The 25,870-nt window shown below is 44.1% G+C and overlaps 1 protein-coding gene across 2 annotated transcripts in view; it reads right to left on the bottom strand.

The window, feature by feature from the left end:
• Positions 1-25,870, bottom strand: part of SLC31A1 (solute carrier family 31 member 1) — a 256,358-nt gene that overhangs the window by 3,725 nt on the left and 226,763 nt on the right. For both annotated transcript variants that reach the window (XM_086921203.1, XM_086921204.1), the window contains 3 exons: positions 15,332-15,514; positions 10,753-10,825; positions 1,585-1,753 (listed from right to left, as the gene is read on the bottom strand). In XM_086921203.1, coding sequence (XP_086777329.1) covers positions 1,585-1,753; positions 10,753-10,825; positions 15,332-15,514 — 425 coding nt within the window. The remainder of the gene's footprint in view (positions 1-1,584; positions 1,754-10,752; positions 10,826-15,331; positions 15,515-25,870) is intronic.

Genomic DNA, 25,870 nt, shown 5'->3' with positions numbered 1-25,870 from the left:
CAGTGAGCATGAAACTGCACAGTATCTTTGGACCACACAACCACGGTTTCTTGGCACTACATGCTTTAATATAATGGCATCTAGTGGGATGGTTACGCTGCAGCTGCTAGGTGGCGCTGGACGCCATCCTCAAGATGTTGAGGGTTTAGGCTTTAGGCTCCACTGGCACCCTGAGCTCTGCTCAGTTTTGGGTGATATCTGGCTTCAGAGAAATGAATATCTTTGAAAAAGGCTTTCCAACCACACTTTCTTTATCAGCAGATTTGGCAGGAAGGTTGTTTAATTGGTTGATCCTGGTCAGGGGATGTGAAACAGTTGCACAAAAGGAGAGGGTCTTCCCTTCTTAGCTAATATACAAACTTTCCATTGCACACTTCTGGGCAATAATGAAGCAGAAAGGGGTAGCGGCTGCCCTGCACCTCAAAGAGAACATTGGCCCGAACCCTCCATTGACTTCTGCATTGCTCACTTCAAAGGGCCCTAATAATGTTCCTGGGCCTTTCACCAAACACATCTCTGCCAGGCAGGCTCATCATAAAGGAGTTAAAAAAGGTATTCTTGCTTCCATGCAGTAAAGCACTACACACAAATTCCTGCTCACTTTGACTTAGGCATGCAGCACAGACATATCTTCCCCATACACATGGATTTAGCAAAAGACCGGGCAGAAACTTACAGCTCAAAAAGGAGAGACCAGTAGGAAACGTGCCCAGTGAAGGAGAGAGATAAAAGGCCTGCTCATTCTGTTTCGATCATCTGCTGCCACCTCCGCCAGTTATTCTCAGCCCTGTGCAGCGACAGCAGCCATTCTTCACAGGACAGGAAGGGTGCATTTAATCCGCTTTTGCAGCCCATAAAGCATAGTTCTGGATGTCCAGCCATCTCACCTAGGTCCCTTAGAGGACACACCTACTTGTAGTATCCGATGAGGCACAAAGTAAAAACCTAGAGATCCAAGCCTCAAGGGGAACTCAGGACAAGGGTGCATGCTCTGCTCACTAATGCAGGGGACATTCCTTGCATCCATGCTGATTAAGTATGGCAGCCCTGCTGAAAAGTCAGACACTGTCCTTTACAAGCATAGCAACCCTGCGAAGAATTGCTAAAAAGGTCTCTCTGCAAGTATGGCAGCCCTTCCGAGAAGTGTTACTACAGTGCCAACTGGCACCCATAGGCTTAGCTTTGTTTTTGACTTGAACCATTGAACCAGGCAATCACTTTAGACCCTGTGTGCAAATCTAGAAGTCATGTCCCACAAAGGCTACCATGGGTACCTACAGGTAGCCATGAGATGGGCACGATTTCCTGTTGCAGGTTCCTGCAGCCTTGTTGACTACCTTAGGGAAATGGTAGAATACTGGAGAATGGAACATTTGGTGCAACTGTAGACTGCAGCAATTAACACAAATAAACATGTGCATTGAGAGTTTAAGATACTTTTGTAGCACAATACCCCATTTAGATAAAGCTATAAGAAAACGGCAACAGCGTTTGTATAGTTGTATGCTGTAACGTAGGACTGAAATGAAGAAGCACGCTTTTTTACATGTGCCTGAAGTTCTCCTCTTTACAAAGAGTCCTTACCCCACAGTCTTGTGTGTCTCCATCAGCGTTGTTCCGTTGGGCCCGGGTACTGGCATAGAGTTGTAGCGAATGCTGACCTGGGACTTTCTGAGCATACTTTCACGTGCAATCTTCAAGAACTCGTAAAAAACAGCTATCAAGAAGACGGCTACAAATGCGCCAGCCATTTCTGCAAGAAAATATTGTAGACAAAGAAGAAATCAGTGTAAATACGTGATCTGTGGCAGGAACGAACACCTGATTTTTTTAGGTCTCGTGACCTACAATGCGCGCAAGCGCATTGAGGGAAACGAGAATTCAAGTGGCGAAAATAATCGTCAAACTAAGGGCTTTCAGCCCCGCGGTTTTCATGAAGTTCACGTGAACAAGCACACGCATTCAGGGCCAGTACATCAAAGGGCTTCTCCTCCCCTAATAATTCATGGCCGGCCGCAGGCCGGCCGTACTCTGTTTCCCAAGCCCGCCCCCATCCTCCACACATCTCCTTTCACCATGCCTTACCCACATCGCCTACAATAATGTCCTTTGAAATCTGCAGGCGGATTCATTCATCTGTTATTTGAGTCACATTTATTTTTACGATTTCGAATATTTTAATTAATTGTGTTAGACTTTTTAAAAAAGTAAAACGTTTTTGCAATTTTGCCACGAGAAATATATATTTTATGGTATAATTTATGGTGACGTCGTTTCTGCAAGCTTCATAAATAAAATTGCCCACTTTCCCACATTTGCAGAGTACAGCGTGTCCTTGCTCACAGAGCAGCATACTGCGTGAAACGAAATGCGTTGTCAATTAGACATTTTGGGAAGGAGATCTCTGTTAATCAGTTTCCAGTTTGCGTGTGCACGCTTGCTGATGCTGTGTGGTGGTGTGGTTTCACTAAGGTTCCAAAAGTGACACTTCGTTCTAACTTTTCTATAGTTTGGGACTAATAATGGCCCCTTTACAAGTATAAAAGAGAATAAATGAAAAACGTGAAATAGTGTAATATGCACGCGCATCGGCAGCATTTCTCCTGCACAAGGCTCGCAAAAGGCTCTCCTCCCTCCCCACATCAAAGGCATCAATCACCCTCCCACAGGCTTCCCCAGCGCTGCCCCGCCCCCTGCTTCACGGCCAGGCCTTCTGTTCCCAGCAGCAGCATTTCTCCTGCGCCAGGCCACATCAAAGGCTCTGTGCCACTTTCACCCACACAGCACCACTTTCAGACACGCAACGCCACTCACACCCACGCAAGCCCACTATCACCCACGCAACACCACACTCACCCACGCAACGCCACTCATCCACGCAACGCCACTCATCCACGCAACGCCACTCACCCACGCAACGCCACTCACCCACGCAACGCCACTCACCCACGCAACGCCACTCACCCACGCAACGCCACTCACCCACGCAACGCCACTCACCCACGCAACGCAACTCACCCACGCAACCCCACTCATCCACGCAACGCCACTCACACACGCAACCCCACTCACACACGCAACGCCACTCACGCATGCAACACCACTCACGCATGCAACGCCACTGACGCATGCAACGCCACTCACACACGCAACCCCACTCACGCAACGCCACTCATCCACGCAACGCCACTCATCCACGCAACGCCACTCATCCACGCAACGCCACTCATCCACGCAACGCCACTCATCCACGCAACGCCACTCATCCACGCAACGCCACTCATCCACGCAACGCCACTCATCCACGCAACCCCACTCACACACGCAACCCCACTCACACACGCAACCCCACTCATCCACGCAACCCCACTCACACACGCAACGCCACTCATCCACGCAACGCCACTCATCCACGCAACGCCACTCATCCACGCAACGCCACTCACACATGCAACGCCACTCACACACGCAACCCCACTCACACACGCAACCCCACTCATCCACGCAACCCCACTCATCCACGCAACCCCACTCATCCACGCAACGCCACTCACACATGCAACGCCACTCACACATGCAACGCCACTCACACATGCAACGCCACTCACACACGCAACGTCACTCACACACGCAACGTCACTCACACACGCAACGTCACTCACACACGCAACGCCACTCACCCACGCAACGCCACTCATCCACGCAACGCCACTCACACATGCAACGCCACTCACACATGCAACGCCACTCACACATGCAACGCCACTCACCCACGCAACGCCACTCACCCACGCAACGCCACTCACCCACGCAACGCCACTCACCCACGCAACGCCACTCATCCACGCAACGCCACTCATCCACGCAACGCCACTCATCCACGCAACGCCACTCATCCACGCAACGCCACTCACACATGCAACGCCACTCACACACGCAACCCCACTCATCCACGCAACCCCACTCATCCACGCAACGCCACTCATCCACGCAACGCCACTCGCCCACGCAACGCCACTCGCCCACGCAACGCCACTCGCCCACGCAACGCCACTCGCCCACGCAACGCCACTCGCCCACGCAACGCCACTCGCCCACGCAAAGCCAATCGCCCACGCAACGCCACTCGCCCACGCAACGCCACTCGCCCACGCAACGCCATTCACACCCACGCAGTGCCACTTTCACCCACACTGTGCAGTGCACAATAGGTCTCGCATTAGGAAAGTTGGAGCTATTGGTTTTGTAAATGACAAAGCCCTTTATGTTTTTAAAATGAAAACAAAAATAAAAGGCATTGTTATTTGCAATTGTAATAGCTCCAACTTTCCTACTGCGAGACCTATTGGCAACGCCAGTGCTTGTTTTAGCTGGGTGGCTAAAATATCTGCCAGAGGTTTAGGACGGTGACAGCGAAGCTATGCTCACCAGAAAAGGGAATCAAAGTGTCCTAGAAACAGTGCTATAAATTAAAGTACATCAAGGGCCAATGGGATGTTTAATTTAGAGAGCAAAACCTGTGAAGGTAAATCTTGCATGCCTTAAACCTTTACATTTACCTAGCATGAACTTGGTGCCAACTGCTTTGAGTCTCAGAGGTGCAAGAGGTGATGTAAAGGGGAACAATCCTCAGCTCTTTAAGCACTGTGATTTGCAGGCACCTATTGTGTGAAATCTTCTGTCTTATGAAGCCACTACTTGGGCTTCACAGGTACCCCTCCTACCTTAGGAACTAGGCTAGAAGTAGTGTAGCGTTGAGTCTGGAGGCTTGCAGACGCAGGAGTGCAAGGCAGCATCATAGGGCAGGCTAAGGGAAGTGGTCAATGGCACTTAATCGATCAACAAGAGGAGGTGTCTTTAAAGAAGATCTGAGAAAGAGGTAGAAATGAAACCAAGCCAGCTACAAAACTTAGAGTCTCTGCCTTGATGTTGGCAGCCGGAGACGTACTACAATGCCTGACCCCACCAGTGGCTCCCTTACAAGAACCAAGAGGAAAGTGACAGAAATGTTTCTCTGTAAACATAGTGGCATTAATAGACGCAAGGGCCAGGAGTTGGATGGCTTCCTCTCCCCTCAACAGAGCTTGACAAAAGAGATAATTGCCATGGGAGCTAATCAGACAATATGGGCAAATTCAGAGTTAAGAGCTATCCAGGAGAAGGACGAGCACCCCAAAACGTCACCCCACCCAATACCACGACTCCAAACCAGCCGGTTGATTATATTTATATTAGATTGTACTGAGGCAGGAATGCGAGCTTTTCGAGGACACCACAGAAATGCTAGCCTTCAGGACAGTTTGGACATGCTCGAGCCATCTCAGTTAATTAACTAAATCCCATCAGGCAGGTGCTGACATGAGATAGCATTTGAAGCAACAGTAGAGGTGCAAAGCTACAACAGAACTAAACCCCAAATTGAGAGTGGAAATTACAGTGATAAAACGGATGCTGGAAACACTTGCTAACTCCTTGGCATCTCTGGCTCAAAGATTCATCTGGGAAAAAGAAAATAAAGCCCCTAAAATAAAGGGAAAGCATTGTCAAAGACGGGAACAAGGGCATGTGGGAGACCAAAATCACCCAAATCTAAGCAAGCTCCAGAGTTCAGAGCACCCTGCTTTGAGCCAGTCTGCTTACTTGCCTTTCCTGCTTGACTGGTTCCTAGTAGTTTCATTGATGTAGGCATTAGAGAGGTGCACTTGCATCTCCAGGATGATGTCATCAGAGACATAAATAAGTGGAACAACTACAACTCCTTCCAAGACCCACTACACCTCAATTTCAGGAAGAGTGTGCACAACTAAGATGAACACTTCTGTGGCATCAAAAACCACGCCCAGACTGGGTGGAAAATAAATGTGTTCAAAGTAGGAACAAGGAGAGTCCTTTAAATACAATAAACAGTCATGCTAGGCCCTGCCTAACTGGGGCTTCAACCATAGAGTGTGCGGCCAAAGAGGGACACATTGTGAAATTCAAGAGATACAGAAAATTGAAACCATGTTTAGAGACAAAAGAAACCCATGAAATATTAGCCATCATAAACCATCATCATAAAAAAGACACATGATTTTTAGGCAGGAATGTTAAAATTGCCAGCTCCTATGACTGCTCATAAGATCGAGATCAAGGAGTAGTCAATGGCCAAAGATTGCATAGCGATGAACTGCAGAAAACCGCATATTCCACAGTTCCCGAATGAATGCTAACAAAGACCTGGTGCTCAAATACTAGGAGTTTACAATTAGGATGAACAGTCGTCCCATGCCTCAATCAGCCCAAAGTGGAAGACGTTCAGGCCACTTGTAGTTTTAACTCATGAAGTCAGACCTACTGGGGGAAAGATAAGCTATACATCTCATGCAAGTAATGCCCATCCAATCCAATCCCATCCCATCCTTCAGGGCTCTGCACTGCCCTGCATGGTTTTAAACCTAGCAGTCCATTGCAATCAAGCCCAGTCTCCCCCTTTAAAATATTCACCTTCCCATAACGTTTATGAAGTTACCCTTACTCCTTATTTTTTATACTGAATGTCTAAATCATGGTATGCAGCCTGACTATTATTGTTATTATTTTCTTTGTTACATTTTTGTTATGATGGGTATTTTTGTTAATGTGCTGACAACGAAAGGGTTGTGTCGAAAAGGGCTGGGATTAAGCATGATTACATGTTTACAGAGGGTCTATATTACTTACCATCTTTACGACAAAGAGATTTCTGTTTCTGTGTATGGTGCAGATGGATTGGCATAGACCCTCACCAAAATATACTTTTCAATTTAAGATTCTTTCTTGCTATAGTCCTAAAGCTAACAATGGCCAGGATTACTAATTATGATTCTAAGTAATTCACTTCCCCATCATCGTAGAAAGCAACTTAGTACCATGAAATGCATGTTGATTGGTGCTGCTTACACCATTCTGTAATCTACATAAATGAGAGGCTGTGTATTTTGAGTTTAGAAAGAATCCACATATCTGCTAATTTCATTAAGCAAATATGTTTAAAAAGTCTACACAAGGCTTTTATGCTTCATAGCCAAAAGGCAGATGTGTTACTTAAACGTTCAAATAGAACTAGGCTTATTTGAGTAATATTTGTATTTTCTACCCACGATGAAGTTACCTTTCAGAAATTCCCTAGTTGGGTTCCTAAACCTGTGCATTTAAGGTTCAGGAGGCATGGCAAGAACTGCTGCTCGAATAGCTAATGTTATTTTTGCTCCTTAGCACTATAATCCGATGTGCATACCTTCTTCCTAAGTCTTACAAGACAGTGTCTTTGAGAGCTCTTTGCAAGAGCATTGTTTTTTTCACAACAGCACACTACTGAATTTGTATATGAATTATTATGTGGTGTGGTTTGAATGTGTTAGTCCTTGGTAGGATTTGATACAGCAATGCAAACAAAAATGTTTTGAAAAATATTGTGAGTAGTTTACGGTTTACTCTTAAACAACAGGATTTTGAACAGATTTTAACAAACTGAATTGTAGTGTTTCTGGGCAAATTATACTCAAAAGTGTGTGTGGGGGGGGGGGGGGAGAGATGTTTTGAGCCGATAAGAAATTTATAACAGCCTTATATGAAAGTAGCTAATTAAACCCACACTGACTAGCCTAGTTGATCTAAGGAAGACTTAGTGAAAGGTCATTCATTTAATACAGGATTTATTTAAATCGGATGCCCCGTGTACCCTGCAAAAAGGTGTGCAAACCTCAGATAAGCTTTAAATCTGTTTTCAAATGACCTTCATAATCCTGCACACTTTATTTTCAGAATCCCTGTATTTATTTTCAAGTTTGCAAGGAACCTATTTTTGGGAAGTCCGAAATAGGCAATATACTGAACACAGGATTCTTTGAGCCGGTCTGTTCTCGAAATGGATGATGCTAAAGTTGTTCTTGAGCACCTTTAGGTATCAGTCAGTCAGTCAGTCAGCCAATCAATCTTTATTCGGGTTCCACAGTACCCATAAAAGCACAACATAAATGCATTACATACATATTAACATTTTAACCGGTCAAATAGTCTAAATCCATTCACTATACAGAACATAAGTGATTTGGTGCAAAATTTAGGATCATCACAGAACAAAACTATTTACATTACTCTCAGTCTTCAACCATGGATCTGCGTGCCCTTACTGCCGTTTTTTAGGAAAGTGCAAGTGCGAAAAGTAAGGTCCTCATCATCTAAAGTTAACATGGAATCAAATGCTGCCTCTAAACTAATTGGTCTTCTCTTATTAAAATACGAGCATAAAAACGGTTTAAAATATTTGATATAAAATTTGCAGGAGAATATAAAATGCGTTACAGATTGCTCACTCCTCCCATCGCACGGACACGGGATTGAGTTTAAATTAGAACAATAACCAAGTGGGAAGGAGAGTACAAAACTAATTGTGCCAGCCCTTAAACGGAACAATAAACTTGTCTCCCAGCGAGACATCGGTAGTAACAAATAGATGTGGAGTGGGTGCCTATAATGTTCAATGGCCATATAAGTACGCACAGTAGTTTTACTGACCACGCTCGGTCTTATATAAGGTGTACAGAGCATTCTGCATATCCTTTTTTGCGACTAAAGCAGCAAGTGAAGGTCCCAAAAGATGCTTTCCATATTTATACTGTGCAAACTGCTCAACACTCCACCCAACCACGGGATATCTAGGCCCCTAGCACAACCTAAGCAGTCCTTAATGATTGACTGGGTCAAGGTGGCTGCTTCGTTCTTCCATACAGCAATTCACATATGTGCTGGGCGGGACCTGATAAAATCAGAAATAAAATTAATATTGAGCTCTTTATGAGATATGTAATGGGAGGTTGAAATGGGGACATTCAGTATTTTTCTGCAGAATCTATTCTCCTCCTGCTGTATACCAGAGCAGCTGGCCGTCCCCCATATCTCAGCGACATAGGTCGCTACCGGGGTACACTGATGTTTATAAATCCTTTGGACAGCTAATACTGCACCCATCGTCTTAGGGCGAGGGATGCTTGAAATCGAGATATTGGCCTTTGAGAACTTGCTCTTGGCGCGAGCTAAGTGCTCACTCCAGGAGCGGTTCGCAGCAAAGGCCAAACCCAAATATACAAAGGATTTTACCGCCGTCATCTTATGGCTGTCAATTGCAATCAGGCATATAGCCCGTTTGCCTGGGTAACTGCTCATTAAAAAAGATTTTTTTAAATTGACTTATAAGTCTAGATTTTTCATAAAAATATTAAAATCTTCAACAAGGAGGCGTAAAGAATTTGATGTGCGCCCTATTAAAACTGCGTCATCGGCATAGAGCAACGCAGGAATGGGTTCTTTGTTAATATATGGGACGTTTTGGATGGCCAATTTCAGGGAGGTGTTCAGGTCATTGATATACGTAATGAAAAGCAGGGGGGCCAGAACACAACCTTGTCTGACCCCCTGCCAATATCAATAAACTCCGAGACCTCTCCTCCCACCCCCATTCTTACTTGGGCCTTAGGATCTCTGTGCAGATAAGCCAGGAAATTGACCAGAGTTTCGTCCAGACCCTTGGATCGAAGGGTTACCCACAGCTTAGACCTATTAACTAGGTCAAAAGCGGTGGACAAGTCCATGAAGGCCATATAGACCGGGGATTTCTTAGCAATAGCATATTTACTAATAATTAAATTCAAGTTAAGGCATTGCTCCCTTGTTCCCACCTTACTCCTGAAACCCAGCTGACAAGGGTCCAAGATGTTAGTTTCCCATGCCCAATCTAAGATTTTGTTATAAAGAACTTTAGGTATCTTAATCTTAAAAGTTTAGCTGCACCTATTTGAAACAGATTAAAATTAAAGAATGACAAATATACACATAATTTTAGGGAATTCAATACTTCACACACTGTTAACCGTAAAAGGCTCACTCAATTGGGCAGCCACTGTTTGCAACAGGCATACAAGTTCTTTGAAGATAGTCAACAGCATTGCAGAGCCTTATACACCATTAGTTACTCAACAGGAACCAGTGAAGCCTTGTATGAACTAGGTAATTTAGCTCGACTACTCTTGCATAAACAAAATATCAGAGGAAAGTTCCGTAGAGACGTTATCAGATAACATAAGCATGTCAGAGGAACAGTGGACTATTGCAAAATGGTGTGGGCTGGGTTAGCGACGTAAGTAGGAATGTCAAAGTACTTTATGGATGAGGACCATTAAGAGAATGGTGTAGGAAGTTTGACCTAAATTGAAGAGTACCCAAAGAACCACCATTTAATCTGAGAAATGAATTATTGCATATGAAAAATGGCATCATATGGGCTCAAACATGGCACAGCAGGGTTACAGCCCTGAGTATTTTCTGTTTGAACCCTGCAATGAGATGGGAAAGAATGTATCAGCAATGGTAAAGGGTCACCCACAAGAAAAAGAGAAGACTCCGCTTATTTTTTAGTTAAAAGAAAAGAAAAAAAAACATTTATTCAACTTCACACCCAATTACCCTGAAATATGGCATTCGAAGAACGTAATAGTTGTAATACAGAAACGTAATTGTGCAGCTGTCAGAGAGCAACTAGACATAGTACGTCCTAGCAAAAAGTTGTCAGAAATGTTCTCAAAGATAAAACGGAGTGCTGTTATAAACTGCAACCTCTAAAAGGCGCCTCCAAGCTTTCTCCGGACCATGCAACACTTCAAATCTCACACACTCAACAGAATCAGTTACAAAAAATACATAAAAGGAAAGGACCCATATGAGGAATTCACCAACCTCCTGGTGTGTTGATCACAACGCCAGAGAAAAGCAGCTCTACATGTTCGTATCCGAAGTAAAATGTCATGTGCTGCAAACAAGAAAATCATAAAGATTTAGAATTTATTTTTTTAAAGAAAACAATGGACCAATTAAGTTTATGGAAAGTACTCGACAAACTGAGTTAACTTCCATAGAGAATTAGAGCTACAAATGACACGATCGCAGGATAAATAAAATAAGATCGCACAGTAGAATTACAAGACAGTCTTGTCCAGTCAGGAAACTAGAAGGAAAAAACATTTACAAATATTCTTCTTCCGAACTTACATAATAAAATCAACAATTTCAAAAAATATATTTGCTTACATGTGGTGGATTCGGTTTCCTGAATATACAGAAGCCTCGAGAGCTGTTAGTCTCAGTACCACCACCACCACCACATACCATGGGTCTGTTTACCTAGGATATCTGGTTACCTGCCTTCTCCAGTAACAAGCTATGGTATCCAATTCGGAGCATTAAGATATTTCTGCTTTTTCAGGAAGTAAGCTATCACATCCATGATTTGGTCCATTTTTCGGTCAAGAACCTCATTAGACCATGCACATGATTTGCCAATATAAAACGGCACCTTGTAGATACCTTACCAAACTATGTAGTATTTACCGGATTTAGTATTGACACAAATTCAAAATGTCAAGTTTTTAACCACAATAATTCCTAGCTCAAACGGCATGGGTATTACAGCAATAGATGCATGAGGGCCCTAAGTGTAGCAAGTATATATGTGCACTCTGCTTTGAGTCTTTCATGTAACACAGGCCAAGATCTAAACAAACAATTTTTAAAAGGGTGCTTGGGCTAAGACCCAGAATGATACTTCACATTTTCACTTCAATGGTATCTAACTGATTATGCAAAACAGGTCTGTCTCCATAAAGGAGTTGCACTTTGACCTCGGTTTCACATGATGTAAGCAGTGGTGTCACCAGATTAGCACCGTAACAATTTTATGAACATTAAAAGCTCCCCTACAAAAGGGAAAGGATGCGGCTTGTATCTTTCAGAATTTAGATTTAGGGGAGGCGCTTTGTTGATGAGCACGCTTAATTGTTCATACTTTAGGACTTACTCTAAGGATGCAAAACCAAAAACCAAGCGAAACCAAGAATATCCAACCATAACGCTGTATGCTGCTTTCTGGCAATTAACAATTAGCTTATTTAAATTCTCATTGATTAGTAATTAGTAAGGCATTAGGTTGCTTCTGCAATCCATCATGGGTTCTATGCAGGTTAAAATTATCAACATACTGCAACACATTTACCAAGACAGAGTCATGATTATTGAGTATCGGACTCTCTGGCATTAGGAGACTTTAATCAGTAAAATGTTTAGCTTTTCACTGGGATAGCCAATCCCTTTTCCTACATAGTACGCAATAGACGTAGCTCAGTCCTCTAAATTAATTCAGTCAGTCTTTCTCGCTACTGAACCAAATGCCATGAAAATCAATAACCACACAGAAGAGGTCTAAATGGGAGGTAAGATGAAATTGGATGATGGTTTGTTCGCTTCAAACTCTAAACGAGGCCCTTATATTGAGGGCTCAACCAATCACTAGTTGACAGCCTTTGACTTCCCTGTAGCCATCCTCATCTCAGCAGAATACCTTTATGGATTTCACACGCATATGTAACTTAGTTACCAAATGGGAACCACTCAAGCGGGAGCTTCAGCAGCAACTGCTCTTCTTATGGCCTTTGCTTGCTGCATCCGACAACCTCTGAAATGAGTGAGTTCGCATTCTGCATGCGGTCTACTACTTGCAGCATTCCACAACAAGAAAGGTGACGTGGTCTTATAACGTGCACACTACATACTGTATGTATTGAGTACATGCAAAACGACAATGGTTCAATTGGACACATATCAAAATGCATGCAGTGCAAACTAATACACACTCTAGGTGTAGGTATGACTCATTAGGCCAGGCACAGAATTCAATTAGATATGCAAATACTGTTACAGCCCGATTCATGAAGGTAAAATCAGCTCGCAAAGGGCCAGTTTCTGCGAATCTGGCCCTTTGCGAGCGCTTTTATTGCATTTGGGATCCATCATCCCAAATGCAATATTCGCAAAATCTGAAATCGCTAAATTGCGAAGAATTGCATTTAAGGAATCTCTATTTGAGATTCCTTAAATGCAATGCATGAACCATTTTAGAATTGCGAATTCACAATTTTTGCCCGCTATTTACCACGAAGTCTGACTTCGTGGTAAATAGCGAAAACTTAGAAAAATGCACTTTAGTGTATTTTTCTAAGTTGGATGTTACACACACACACACACACATGTCCTTTGGACATGTGTGTGCGCAACACCAGTGTAAATCACCACTTCAGGGGTGCTACAGGGTGTCCTTTGGACACCCTGGCACCCTTGAAATCGCTTCCTTATTTGCGATTTGCTAATTGCTAATCGTCCTTATTTGCGATTAGCAATTATCGAATCGCAAATAAGGAAGATGAAGAAATCGCTATAAATTTTGCGATTTCTACATGCATCCTGTTTTGCAAGTCTTTAATAGCGATTCCTTAATAATCGCTATTAAGGACTCGCAAAAGAGGAGCATGATGAATCTGGGTGATAGTTATTTGCAAACCCAAATAGGAGGATGTAATGAGTGCAATTACTAATATGTCTTTATAATTTACAAGTATTTCTTATTCTTCCTTAACGGACTGTCTTATTTCTGAATTACAGACTTTGTTATAGAACAAACCACAGTGATTTTGAAATCTACACAAAATGTGAAATGTTATGCAGTGTACTCAAGGCAAGCTCAGAGAAGGAGGACAATTGGAGGATCCGCATGAACGTCACTGCCAAAAGTAAGGAACTCGTTGGTGTTAAGTCTAGGCTATGCAACTGCTTTGGTTGATATCCCAGCAAGCAAACGCTATTTCTCAGAAATACCCCATCTGGAGAGTACATCTGTCGGAGTATAACAGATTAGAATCGCAACACCTTAGGAGTATGTGTGGTTCCAGAGCGTACGCACTGAAAGTCTTGCAGTGAAAAGTTATGATATCCGATGGTAAGCATACAAAATCATCTACAATTTAGGAATTAAACAGAAAATTAAAGAAAAACAATACATACTTCTTGGGAACCATGAAGATGTGGCAGTAATTTATAAAAGTGTAGTGTTATTTGGACGTGCGACTAACATATGAAAGACGTTTCGGATTTATTTTCCTGAAATGCTTTTTTCACGTTTTATCATTTTTGAGCTGGGCTTTTTCACTCAGAAATAATTGATTCTTGGCATCCAGATTATCATAGAGTTTACCACACCACTAGCTCAGCGATTAAGCTCGTCTCAAAAGACATTAACTAATTTGAATCTGGTTTGTGCTATAGGTCGTCCACTTCAACCTTCAATAGTCTTTCTGTGATCTGTCAGTCCCCTTGTCGGTCTCTTCTCCCTCCACTAAACTGGCAGCTGGCTTTTCTCCTACTCTTGAATTTTTTTTTAAATACTCTAAAAAGTAGTTTCTTGTTTCACTCTCATACCCATCAGCATCTGCTTTGTACTAGAAAATGCCTTTGGTGGCAAGACCTCCAATGCCCTTCTGTCACTCCTCATACTGGTGGCAAGACCTCCAATGCCCTTCTGTCACTCCTCATACTGAAATTCTATTCCATAGACTGGTTCACTGATATTAATTTGTCCTATGGCCAACAAACTTTTAGAAAAGAAACTCTTTGACACTTGCTCTCTCACATCTACTACCACTGAATCATAATACTCTTACCATCACTGACCCATCATATTAGCCTTTGTGCCTTTAAAACCACTCCCGATTGGGATCTACTCCCAGTCTGAATCCCTTCTTTTGTTCCACTGCTTCGGCTCATCCGGAGGTTTTTTTTTTTTACACATCCATTTTGTGATGCTCTTATTTCACCATCTCTGCACAAGTGTGTAGACAATAAACCTTATTTTCCTTCCACTACCCTATTCTGTGCCTCCAACATCAATGCTAGCACACATACAATTTTCTGTATCATGTTTGAATGTTTTCTTGCTATGTAGCCCCTATTCTCCCAGAACCTGCCACTAAGGGTTGTTTAGTCCATGCTGATCTTTCATACCAAGAGTTATTTTTCAGTGATTCAACTAATCTCTTTTATTCTACCTTTCTAGTACTGTATTTGTTCCTTCAGCTGAACCATATACCCGTCCATAGCTATATGGTTCTTGCCATAAATTTCTTTCTTGTAGTTACTTCCACTCATATATTAGTTATCTTTATGTGGGCTCTTATCCAGAATCACGATTATTGAGTCCGTCTTTGTCCCTTAGGCTATTCTTACCTCAAAGAAATTGATTTAAGATGGAATTCTCTCTGACAGGACAATATTCTTACCCATTCTTACCCCTCTCAATGTCCTGTTCTCTATAATACGCGTCAGCTGACCTATTTTGTCCATTCTTGTTCCTCCCACTAGTACTACACCGTTACTCACCTCCTGCACTCAATATATTTTTTCACTCTCGCAAATTAATTTGTCATTTGCTCACCATCATGTTCATGCCGCCATGGTCGTGCCCAGGTGTTGTAGTTGGGTGGTGGTGTGGATGATCGGTTGAGTCACTCACTACTTCAAAGTTGGGAGCCGGTGTGGGATGAACCATCGAATGATCATGGTGGTGAGCCATCTCTGAAAGCCGGAGGGAACAAATAACAGACTGCTCCGCTGACCGCTATAAAATCAGACAAAAAACAATTTTACAGCTTCACTGTCTATAATGAACACAAGTTCAATGCACAATAATAGCAGCGTTCATAGACCAAAAGCTTTCCACAGCAGTACAAGAACCTAATACAGCGCCTTTGATGGAACACAATACAAGGATAGGTTTATCCAGACTTCTTGATAATCTATAGATTTTTTAGCATTCAACTAGGTTATTATGTTCAAAAATGTATAAGAAAACACTTAAAAATAGATCTAACCTCTAATGTAACATTCTTTGACAATATTAAACAGAAATTAAGGTTAGACCGGAAAAGAGGAACCACTGTGGAAAGTGGGATGGGAATGGTTATGCGATGGGAAAGTGGAAAAAACAATTCACTGGTCAAATTGAAGGGGCACTCATTTTTTTCCGCTGGATCAATTTACTCATTTCAGGAACATGATGCTGGGTTAGTGATCACCAACCACTTCCACCTTCATGTTACTGGTTCTTCAGGCTTCAAGGTACACAATGCAGTTTTTCAATAGTTGTGTAACTGGCCTTTGTGTAGACCACACCTGGCATTAGCACAGTCTCGCAGAATTTTGTTGGCCAAGGTGAGTCTCTCTCTACCACTGCAGGCTCAGTCTGGCCATGGAAAAAAGCATGGAAGTTAGTGGAACGAGACCAATGTCGGAGAGAGTCAATATGAAAGTAGGATGGTCGATGTGGGACCAGGACAACCTAAAAGGCGCACATTTCTTCACAACACCCCACGGCTTGTTTTTGCTAAATCTAGGTTTGAGGGCACTGGATCCGGTGTACAACAGGGACATGTGTGCTGTTTAGAAGCTTTTAGTCCTCATCATAAAATGCCTCTAACTTGACCAACTCTCTGATTATAAACCTTTTAGATAATAGCCACTAATCAACCGTGTTCCTCTGTAGGGTTTCATATGTTACTGCTCCAATTAAATGTATTCAATTCCATCATTTTAAACTATTTTGGTAGCTGTGTTATTCAAACATTTGAAGTGTTCAGCCTCTGACCGCCTGTATGTCCACCATAATCTTATATACGACGCCACGATCCTTGATGGAAGGAAAGGCAGAGAAAGAAGACCACAACAACGTAATCTCACCTGTAAGGAAATGAATGTTGTGTTATGTGAGCATTTTCTACATGCCTGCTTACTGCGCACATGCGCAGTCGAGCTTGCGAGATTTTATGTTTTAGAGTGAGTTACACTAGCGAGGGTTAAGCCCCGCCCCTCTTCTCCATTGGCTGGCCTCCTAAACGGTGGCCAGCCATTGGAGAAGAGGTCGCCATGACTTATTTCTTTCTCTTTAAGCCCCGCCCTTTTCAGACGGGGCTCCTTGACTTCCTGCTGGTGTATAAGCTTTCTTATCTTCTTTATGGGGCCAACAGATGGCCCCATAAAGAAGATCAGAAAGCTTTTACGCCAGCAGGAAGTCAGGCACTTTTTTATTTAATTGTATTGTTGTTTGTGGTGCAGTTTGGTCTCCTGTCTAGGCTGTGCGTTTTTTAAATTTAATTGTATTGTTGTTTGTGGTGCAGTTTTGTCTCCTGTTTAGGCTGTGCGTTTTTTTTCTACCTACGTGCCGATAACCACAGGAAGCTCGTGCATGGCGGCAGGAATGCTAGGCTGGCACAGCGGAGTCTGCTCCCTAGGTTCCTGCTCAGACATGCCCCCTGCCCCAGGTGTCGGTATGCAGCCGTCCCTGTCCTGAGTGCTGTGGGCGCACTCTGAGCGCGCTGGCCACGAGGATGCCGCTGCCCGCGCCGTGCTGGTCCTGCTGTGGGCTCTGCCTTAGCGATGCAGGCTTCCTCCCTCGTGACCTCGCCCTCTACCTCCGGAGCTCCTCCGCCTCCCGCCCCCTTCCTCAGCCGGAGCCAAAGCGCAGACCGCAACGGAGGCTGCATGAGCCGGAGAACCCCCGGCTCCCCCCTGCCCCAGACTCGGCCGGCCAGCACCATCTGGGAAGTCAGGAAGTTCACCAAGCGCCTCAGCAAGCCGGGGTCGGCGGCAGAGCGTCTCGGAGGCGGTGCGGACCTCGGTCATTCTGGTGAGTCCCATGCGGGGAAGCTGCGGGGCGCGGGGTGGGGTACAGGCAGGGCCGCTCCCCTGCGCACTGGGTAGAGTCACACTTCGCCGGGCATCGTCCTGGGACGGATTGGGGAGGGCTCCTTTCCATTCCCTGGGGGCGGGGGAAGGGTTGTGGGATAGCGGTTCTGGTACATCACCCATGGCAGGGCGCACAACACTTCGTGAGTCCTCCTCACACACTGCATTTAGGGCACTTGTGGCTGTCAGGGCTGGGGATGGGATGCAGGGCGGTGGTTTCAGGGCGGTGCCAGCCTTTGTTCGTAGCAGTGATGCTGAGCCCATGGGGCTGGTCTGCACACGGGCACTGCCAAGTATCTCTCCTGAGTTCTGCTCGCACCCAGAGTGTCCCGGAAGGAGTGTTTGGGTTCCTGCCAAACCCTTGCCCCTTACTGTCATACCAAGCAGCTCTGGTGTTTGGAGGAAGCACTGAGAAGCCCCACCCTAGAGCGCGCCGACAACCGAGCGGAGGCACCGCAGGAGCCCCGGTGAATTCCTTCCAGTGCCGTTTCCTCCAGAGGCTGAAGGCTTCAGAGCAGCCTCCTCTGTCAGAAAAGAGCAAGAATCAGAAAGAACAACTTGTGAGGGCAGCCCTTCCTCCAACTGAAACCCCCCATATTACACTGAATGATTTCTGGTTACTACCACCATTAAGAGGTCACTGCAAATGTGGTTCATGTGTTTGTGAATTTTGTATTGAATGTAAAGAGTTTGTCTTCCGAGATGTAAGAAACGAGCTAAAGACTTTCACGAACTGTAACAGTTGTAATCTTATCTACGCCATCCTGTGTCCCTGCAACATGATTTATGTGGGACAAACTAAACAGAAAATAAAGCTACGGATCTCCCAGCACCGAAGCAGGATCAGGTGCAGAACGGCTAATGCTCCGTTGGTCGAACACTTCATTGATAAAGGACACAGTGAAAATGATGTACGCTGGACTGTGATAAACCAGATGGTCCTACCACCAAGAGGCGGAGACCTCTCCAAGTTACTATATAAAGAGGAGCTAAAGTGGATCCTCAAGACAGATAGTCTGAACTCCGGATTGAATCTCCAAGAGGACTGGACTAACCGGATATAATAGATGACCTTCTAGTCATCAGCAGCTGGTTTTAATTGACATACCATTCGAAATCTTTTATATTGTACCATGTTCCTGGAATTTAGTGGGTAGAAGTGACTAGGGAGCGAGGAAATAAACACACTATCACCTCTTTACTATTCCTTAATAGACGTCCCCATTCCAAGATGGCCGCCGCAGTCCCTGTACAGCTAGCTCTTTTATTTCCATGCCCTCCCTATCACCAATCAGAAACCTCCTCTCACTTTATATGAGCCCAGTAAAGACCGGCAAGCCATCGCATTGCCATGGAAGACTGAAAAACCGACTGAACTGGTAAGCGCCTTATCCTCTCCCATTGTACTTCACTGGAACCAGTACCAGTACTTACGTGCCGATAACCAATTCTAATTATCCCTTGCCTCTTCCTCCCAGGCTTCTCCTTGCCCAACGCGCTCAAAATACCCCTTTGACGCTCCCCTCGGCTCCCGATTCTGGTAAGCCTCATGCCCCGTGTTACAACCTTTTCTCTGAGCTATCGCCCATCGACCACGATAATTATTCTGGTCTTTTCACCCTTAGGGAGGCTGCAACTATTCCTTATCGCCCTATTCATCCTAGCAAACCCTCGGTAAGCCCTTCATCCATCGCACACTGGCTTTCACCACGCCGCTTCCACATCTGATCCGCTCGTGCTCACCATGCCACTCGTAATATAGGCTCCTCGTAACACCATTTTTGAATTTAATGTCTATCTTCCCGTTCACTCCACTTCAATCCATTGCGCCGTTTTTCACAGCAGTTATTCTTAGTACCTCACTTTGCCGATTCTCACTACAATTTGCCCGAAATGGTTACACTTTTGCTCACCTTACTTCAGTCCTCCTCTACTATTTTAATAGGTTAACCACTGTAATGTACCGTCCTCAATGTTATAGGTATTCTTCATGAGGCAATCATTTAAGTGGACCACCCTTAAGAACGGAAGGTCCTAATCGATCTATGCCTTGTCCAACCACGAGATTCCTCATGCCTCCTTCCTTTGCTAGTACACAATGAATGGAGGGAGTTTCTGCTCCAAACCCATGGCCGACAAGCATTTAGGCACCGTCGCGCCGTTATCGCACCGCAATCAGTTGTGACACTTTGAATGGAGGGCGTCTCTGCTCTATATTCATGTTCCACCTTTATGTAGACACAGTTGCACCGGTATGTTGTCTTTTCACATCACCACCTCTCTTCCCAAATCAACACCTTGTAAGCATAATTGCGTATTTTTTAACCCCAATTCATCCTTTCTATGCCCTTTATTCCCCCCTTTTTTCCCAGGCAATAGAGGCTTGAATCAATTAGGCATTAATTAATGTCCTTATGATGATCCCCATGATTAAATAGTGGGATCGAAACGCCGTCGACCTTAGATGTACCTTATACATAAAGTATACCATGTGACATGTATATGTAAAGGTGCATTCTTGATTATCTGTTCTAATTGCTATTACAGAACCTTTAACCTTTTGCCTAAAAGCCCTATTTATGTTCACTGTTTTCCTTATGTACTAATCTGGATGTGCTTAAGTAGGGTACAGGCTTGTGCCCCACAGAGTTGAATTGTTGAAGGAAATCCTTTGTCTATTTTTCCTGAAGGAAAACATTGAGACCTCTTTCCGGCTGGACAAGTCTAACCAATATAGAATCCAATGTGTCTACATTTATTGCTCTCGTATTTCCTTTTGCATAGGACCAATGTTGTTTTCAATAAGTATGCTTCCCAAGGTCCTGTGCAGACTTGTTTGGGTACCCTTGTTGCTTTAAATATATATGCGTCCTCTGTCAGGCCACTGCATCCCACGCCCTGCTTCCGGACGCTTTCTTCTAGTGCTGGGTTCTATATACTTTAAAGTTGACATGTCACAGGGCCCACCAAGCAACAGGCACCAAGACTTATTTCAAGAAAATCTGCCCATTGCGCGTGTGTGTGTGTGTGTGTGTGTGTGTGTGTGTGTGTATGTAATAGGTCTCGCATTTGCAAGAGCTAAAGCTATTAACATCGTAAATGACAATGCCATTTATTTATCTGTTTTCAAAACCCACCCATAAATAAAAAAAATTGTCATTTACAATACCAATAGCTCTAACTTTTGCAAAGGCGAGACCGTTGCATTGTAAATGTTTTTTTTTTACCGACTAATGTAACTGGTGCACAAATGCGTAATGACATGTGCACACCTACAGTATGACAACGCAAACAGAAGAGGTGTAATTGCACTTTTTCTTTTGACACTAAGCAGCACCAGCAAAAAGCACTGCTGTTTACCAATGCTCTTCAACATTGCCAAACACACAAACGGCGATAGGAGGAATTCCTACAGTTCGTCCAACCACTGTCTATCGCTCTGAGTAGAATTCCAACCTGTTATTCTTTTGCCCACCATGCCACGTCAGATTAGAGCTACCCTGATTGGAGCTCGAAATGCAGGTGTAGCTTGGTTTCAGTGCAGTGAAGAAGGGACCCACGTCTGGGCATATCCTTGACCCCTTAGGGCATTACATCAAACACACAAAGGGCGATGGCTTCAAATCATCTAATCACGGACATTCACTCAGGGTAGAACTCTAGCCCGTTCGCTCAGGGTAGAACTCTTGCCAAAGTTGGTAGTTCTCAAAGGAGACATTTACTGGCATTGCCAATGTTTGTTAAGTCCAAGTGTCGCAAGGCTGACAAAGAACTCCATGGAGGTCTATGTGAATGCTGCCCTCTGACCTGTGTGCTGCTAATGTTTGCCACCCCCTGTGCTCCCTCTCCAGCATCTACAACATATTTTGTCAGGAACATGATAACGAAGTTAAATTCCCCATACCCTATTTGGGGTTCTTATCTCTCTCTTTACATTGTGCGGACATATTTGGTCATCATAGGTTCTTGTAGTCCTGGGATGTACCGTGATAACCATTTCTGTGGCACCTGTAATTGCACGGTATGTTTTGTTGTTTAATGAAAAAACAATACCAGAAAGTTAAAAAAATATATGAAATTCATAAACAGTTAAGCACATCATTGAACAGTTTTACGAGTGCAACCAATAAATCATTGACCAACGTGTCACACTTCGTATCTGGCTACAAAGAGCTTCAGTTTCACCTAATGGTGCAGTGTTAATCCTTCCCGCCTCTTTCTCCATCAGTCTACACTAATCACGATACAAATTGTGAACCGAAAAATAATAATAAGAATAATAATCACTGCAAGTTTGCAGTGGTCAACTCCAAGCAAGGGGTCAAAAGTCAACAGATCAAAGCACGGCCTGACTAAAGTTGTGAGCACCCACAACTTGTGAATGTGTGTGTAATTACATGGCTTTTCTCTGTCAAAGTAGGCTCTTTGCTAATCCTTTTTTTGAGTGTCTAAATTGGTAGAGTCAAAAGGTCGAGGTGATTTGGACTGTAGCACAGACGTACGGTTACCTGCCCAACAGGTCATGTAACTGGTAGGACCAATCTTGAGTTATAATAAAGTATCGATATAATATTGTTATCAAACTCTGTTGCTTAAACTTCTAACCTAGCTTGCCTCGTAACCCTGTCAGAGCACAAAGGCTGCCTTTCTTGAAAACCAATCTAACGACAAATTTAATATAAAGCAACAACTCCGCAGGGCTTTTGTTCATTATCCAAACTGGCAGGGATTGTTTTTACTGGAGAATACATAAGCCCATTATCCAATAAAAATGGTTAGGGAATGATTGGAGGAAGAAAGGGCAGAAATGTCCCCAGGCCAACGGGTTGCAGCCGTGTGCCGGAAGGACCTCAAGTACTCTGCAGTCACAGCAGCTCTGGGACAACTGAGCACGTACACAGCGAAGGTCTGCTCGCACCTAATCTGGTTATTTCAAAAGCCTTCAGGTTGTTCCTTGTCAATTATTATAACATTGGGAAAAATAAAATGGTCTTATCAGCATTATCCGCCTCCAATCTACTGGAGCCGATAGGCTGTGAGTCATTGGCTTGTTATCGGCTTTTAGTGCTGTCCTACCAGAACAGCACCATCCACCTAGAGCTAATGTTGAAACACCACCGTACAAGGCAGAGATCAGGCCGCAAGAGGGTCCTATGCGTTGCGGTCAGCTGCACCCAGCGATGGCGCTTGCTAGAGGAAAGTAATCCATTATGAATGGATGGCTACATCTAAGAAGCCTATTAGCCACAACAAAGTCTATCATTCAGGTACTTTTGTTACACCTCTAGAGGTAGCGCCCACCATACTTTTTAAGCGGGTTCCTAAATACGTGGCACAGGGTAACCAGTCGTACACTAAGAAGGAGGGAAACTATTTTGCTACTTTGGGAGAACACAACTGTTTTTACAAAAGGTCTGCCCACTTAAGCCACAGGCTCCCCTCACTCTGCATAATGACATTTTGGTTAAGCACATTCGCCTAAAAAACACAGTGCACTTCAAGCAGTTTTTTTTTCCCTTTAGATTTTTTTTTTATGTTTTACTTTTAGGCAGGGCTGACAGCTTCTCGCTCCTGCTCACCCACCCCTCCTTGTTCTCCAGCTCATGCTTTTCCCTAGTCCGAGCGACTGTTCAGGTCCAGAACAGCCCACCTCTAGCCTCTTTCCGCCCTGATTTGTTACCATTCTTTTTTCACTCTGTCCCTCATACTTCTTTTTCTTCCTTCTAAGAACTCCAACCATCTCCACGTCACTTCAAACCCCCATTTCTCTTCCTACATCTCCTGCCACCCCAGTGCCCTGGTCTTTCACTTGGATAACTCGTTCTTTGCACCCTTTTCCACCTCTCTCGTGTCTCTCACTTGCTGCCCTCCTTCCCTTCCCTTCCAGAAACCTAAGACCACCTGTTACAGAATAGACCTAGAATAAATAAATTAGCACTTGACATTCTATATTTAGACTGCTAATAAAAGGCAGCATTTACCCAAAATCTCTCACCCCCGATTGGTTTAAAAAAAAAACTGGTCTGTGTGCTAAAGGAGTGGAATGTGTTCTTCACTAGAAGGTCACCTTCATCTCTGCAGGAAGCAGAAGAGAAACCTCCAGCCGGCAATTTAAAAAACCCAAAAACAAATGCATTGGCAAAGCGGACAGGTTTGGCACTGGCAAGCTGGTGCATTTTTTGATCTTTTATATATTTTAGTGCAAGCACGCACCATAAAAATAAAATGGAATGGGCAAGAGCGGAGAGTGCCGTACTGCACAGGGAGGAGACGACGGGGCACATGAAACTCCCCATTGCGCAACTCTGGGACGATACTCTGAAGTCCTTCCAACAGGCGAGTTTAGATCAGGTCATCACTTAGATTATACCTCCCCTCAGGCCGGCCGTGGCCAGTAGCTGGGACAGACACCCTCATGTCCCCATCGACACCCCGCCATATTAGATGAGTGAATGACATAACCGATACCCACGCTAAGAGGCACCGCTGCAGAGACACAACATCACCGCCCCCCGAGACCCTGCCCCTACAGCACTGCTATTTAGATACCGGCTGGGCACCTCTGGCCCGCTCCCCCCCTTTTCCTTTGCTCCCCCCCCCCCCCCCCCCCCCTCCGGAAAAGGCCTGCGCTCCACTAGACCCCACATGTTCCTGCCACGGATTCAGTGGCGCACCTCCACGGACACACATTGACACTCCTATAGATCTATTAGCCCTTCACCCTCGCCCTCCCCCACTTCAAGCTATCTCAATTATTTTTAATTTTTCTTCCCGCACCTCACAATGTTGGGGAACCTTTTCCTCTTACTTTGCCCCGACCACTTCCCTTCTGGTTCCGTTTGGATGTCAAGGCAGTTTTACCTGTGACATGCCTGTTATACAGTTATGAATATTATATTAGTTGCTGATACCCAATTCCCCCGCAACGTTCTTGATATGATCATACAACGGGGGACACATTGCATATTGGCTGATGGGAGTGACCTGGGGAAGGCGCGCAACTGCAAGAACATGCCGCCCCACACCACATCTCTTCCCCACACCCCGAGTTACACTGCTAATAGCACCATACGACATCGCATTCTTCGGCAAGCACCTTCCTTCTCATATGTCCGGTCAGTTTTGCAACAAGAACTGTGATATGTGTTTAATGACTCAACACGTATAGTCGCTGCACTGTATTGTCGTTCTGGTGTTATGCAAGTTATATATACCATTACCTCGTACAAAATGCATACTCGTGTAATGTAAACAAATACTGCAAAACTAATAAAAGATATTCAAACAAAAAAATAAAATGGAAAACAATACTCAATGTTACCTCTGCAGTGTGGCTTCTATGGGCTTATAATAAAAATGTTACATTTATAAAAATGTTACACATATAAATATTCACTTAAAAAACCATAGGTTTCAGGCCTTATATAGTTAGGAATTCGCATTTAAAAAACAATTGAAATTGCTCCTATATAGTTAGTTGTACTAACTATATTTCGCGCACCCGCAATCCACTGCTGATGATGTCACATATTAAATCATTCATGACATGGTCAGTGACATCACCGATGACATCACTGAGGCCTGAAACCTATGTTTTTTTAAGTGAATTTGCAAGGTTTTTTAAATGCTAATTCCTAACTATATAAGGCCTGAAACCTATGGTTTTTTAAGTGAATTTGCAAGGTTTTTTAAATGCTAATTCCTAACTATATAAGGCTTGAAACCTATGGTTTTTTCAGTGAATTTGCAAGGATTTTTAAATGCTAATTCCTAACTATATCAGGCGTGAAACCTATATTTTTTTCAATAAATTTCAAAGGCTTTGTAAATGCTAATTCTATTAACGGATAACGTTTATATATGTTATTATCCTTCTGGGACCACCTGAGCAGCCATCTTGTTTCTCAGGAGAAGTGAGGCACAAGAGAGCACAAAACAAGAGTGGAAAACGCGAAAAGGGGGCAGGGTTGAGACCCCCTGACCCCCTAGCCCTTCTCAGGGGGTCCCAGAAGGACCACCAAGTGCAAAAAAATTATTATTTTTTTTAATTGCGGGGTACGTGCACGGTACCCATACCGTACGCATACCGTGCTCGTCCCCAGCGATTTTTTTGAATTTTTTTTGTTTTTTTTTTGCCCTTGGGACTTATGACGAAACAGGACACTTCCCTGCCTTCAGGCTATCCAAGCGTGCTGTTGGGGAATAAAAGCCTTTGACCTGGAACCCCGCGAGT

The sequence above is a fragment of the Lissotriton vulgaris genome, chromosome 5, assembly GCF_964263255.1.
Source record: "Lissotriton vulgaris chromosome 5, aLisVul1.2, whole genome shotgun sequence".
Lineage (NCBI taxonomy): Eukaryota > Metazoa > Chordata > Amphibia > Caudata > Salamandridae > Lissotriton > Lissotriton vulgaris.
The sequence above is the reverse complement of the archived record's forward strand: the minus strand, read 5'-3'. Positions and strand labels throughout refer to the sequence as shown.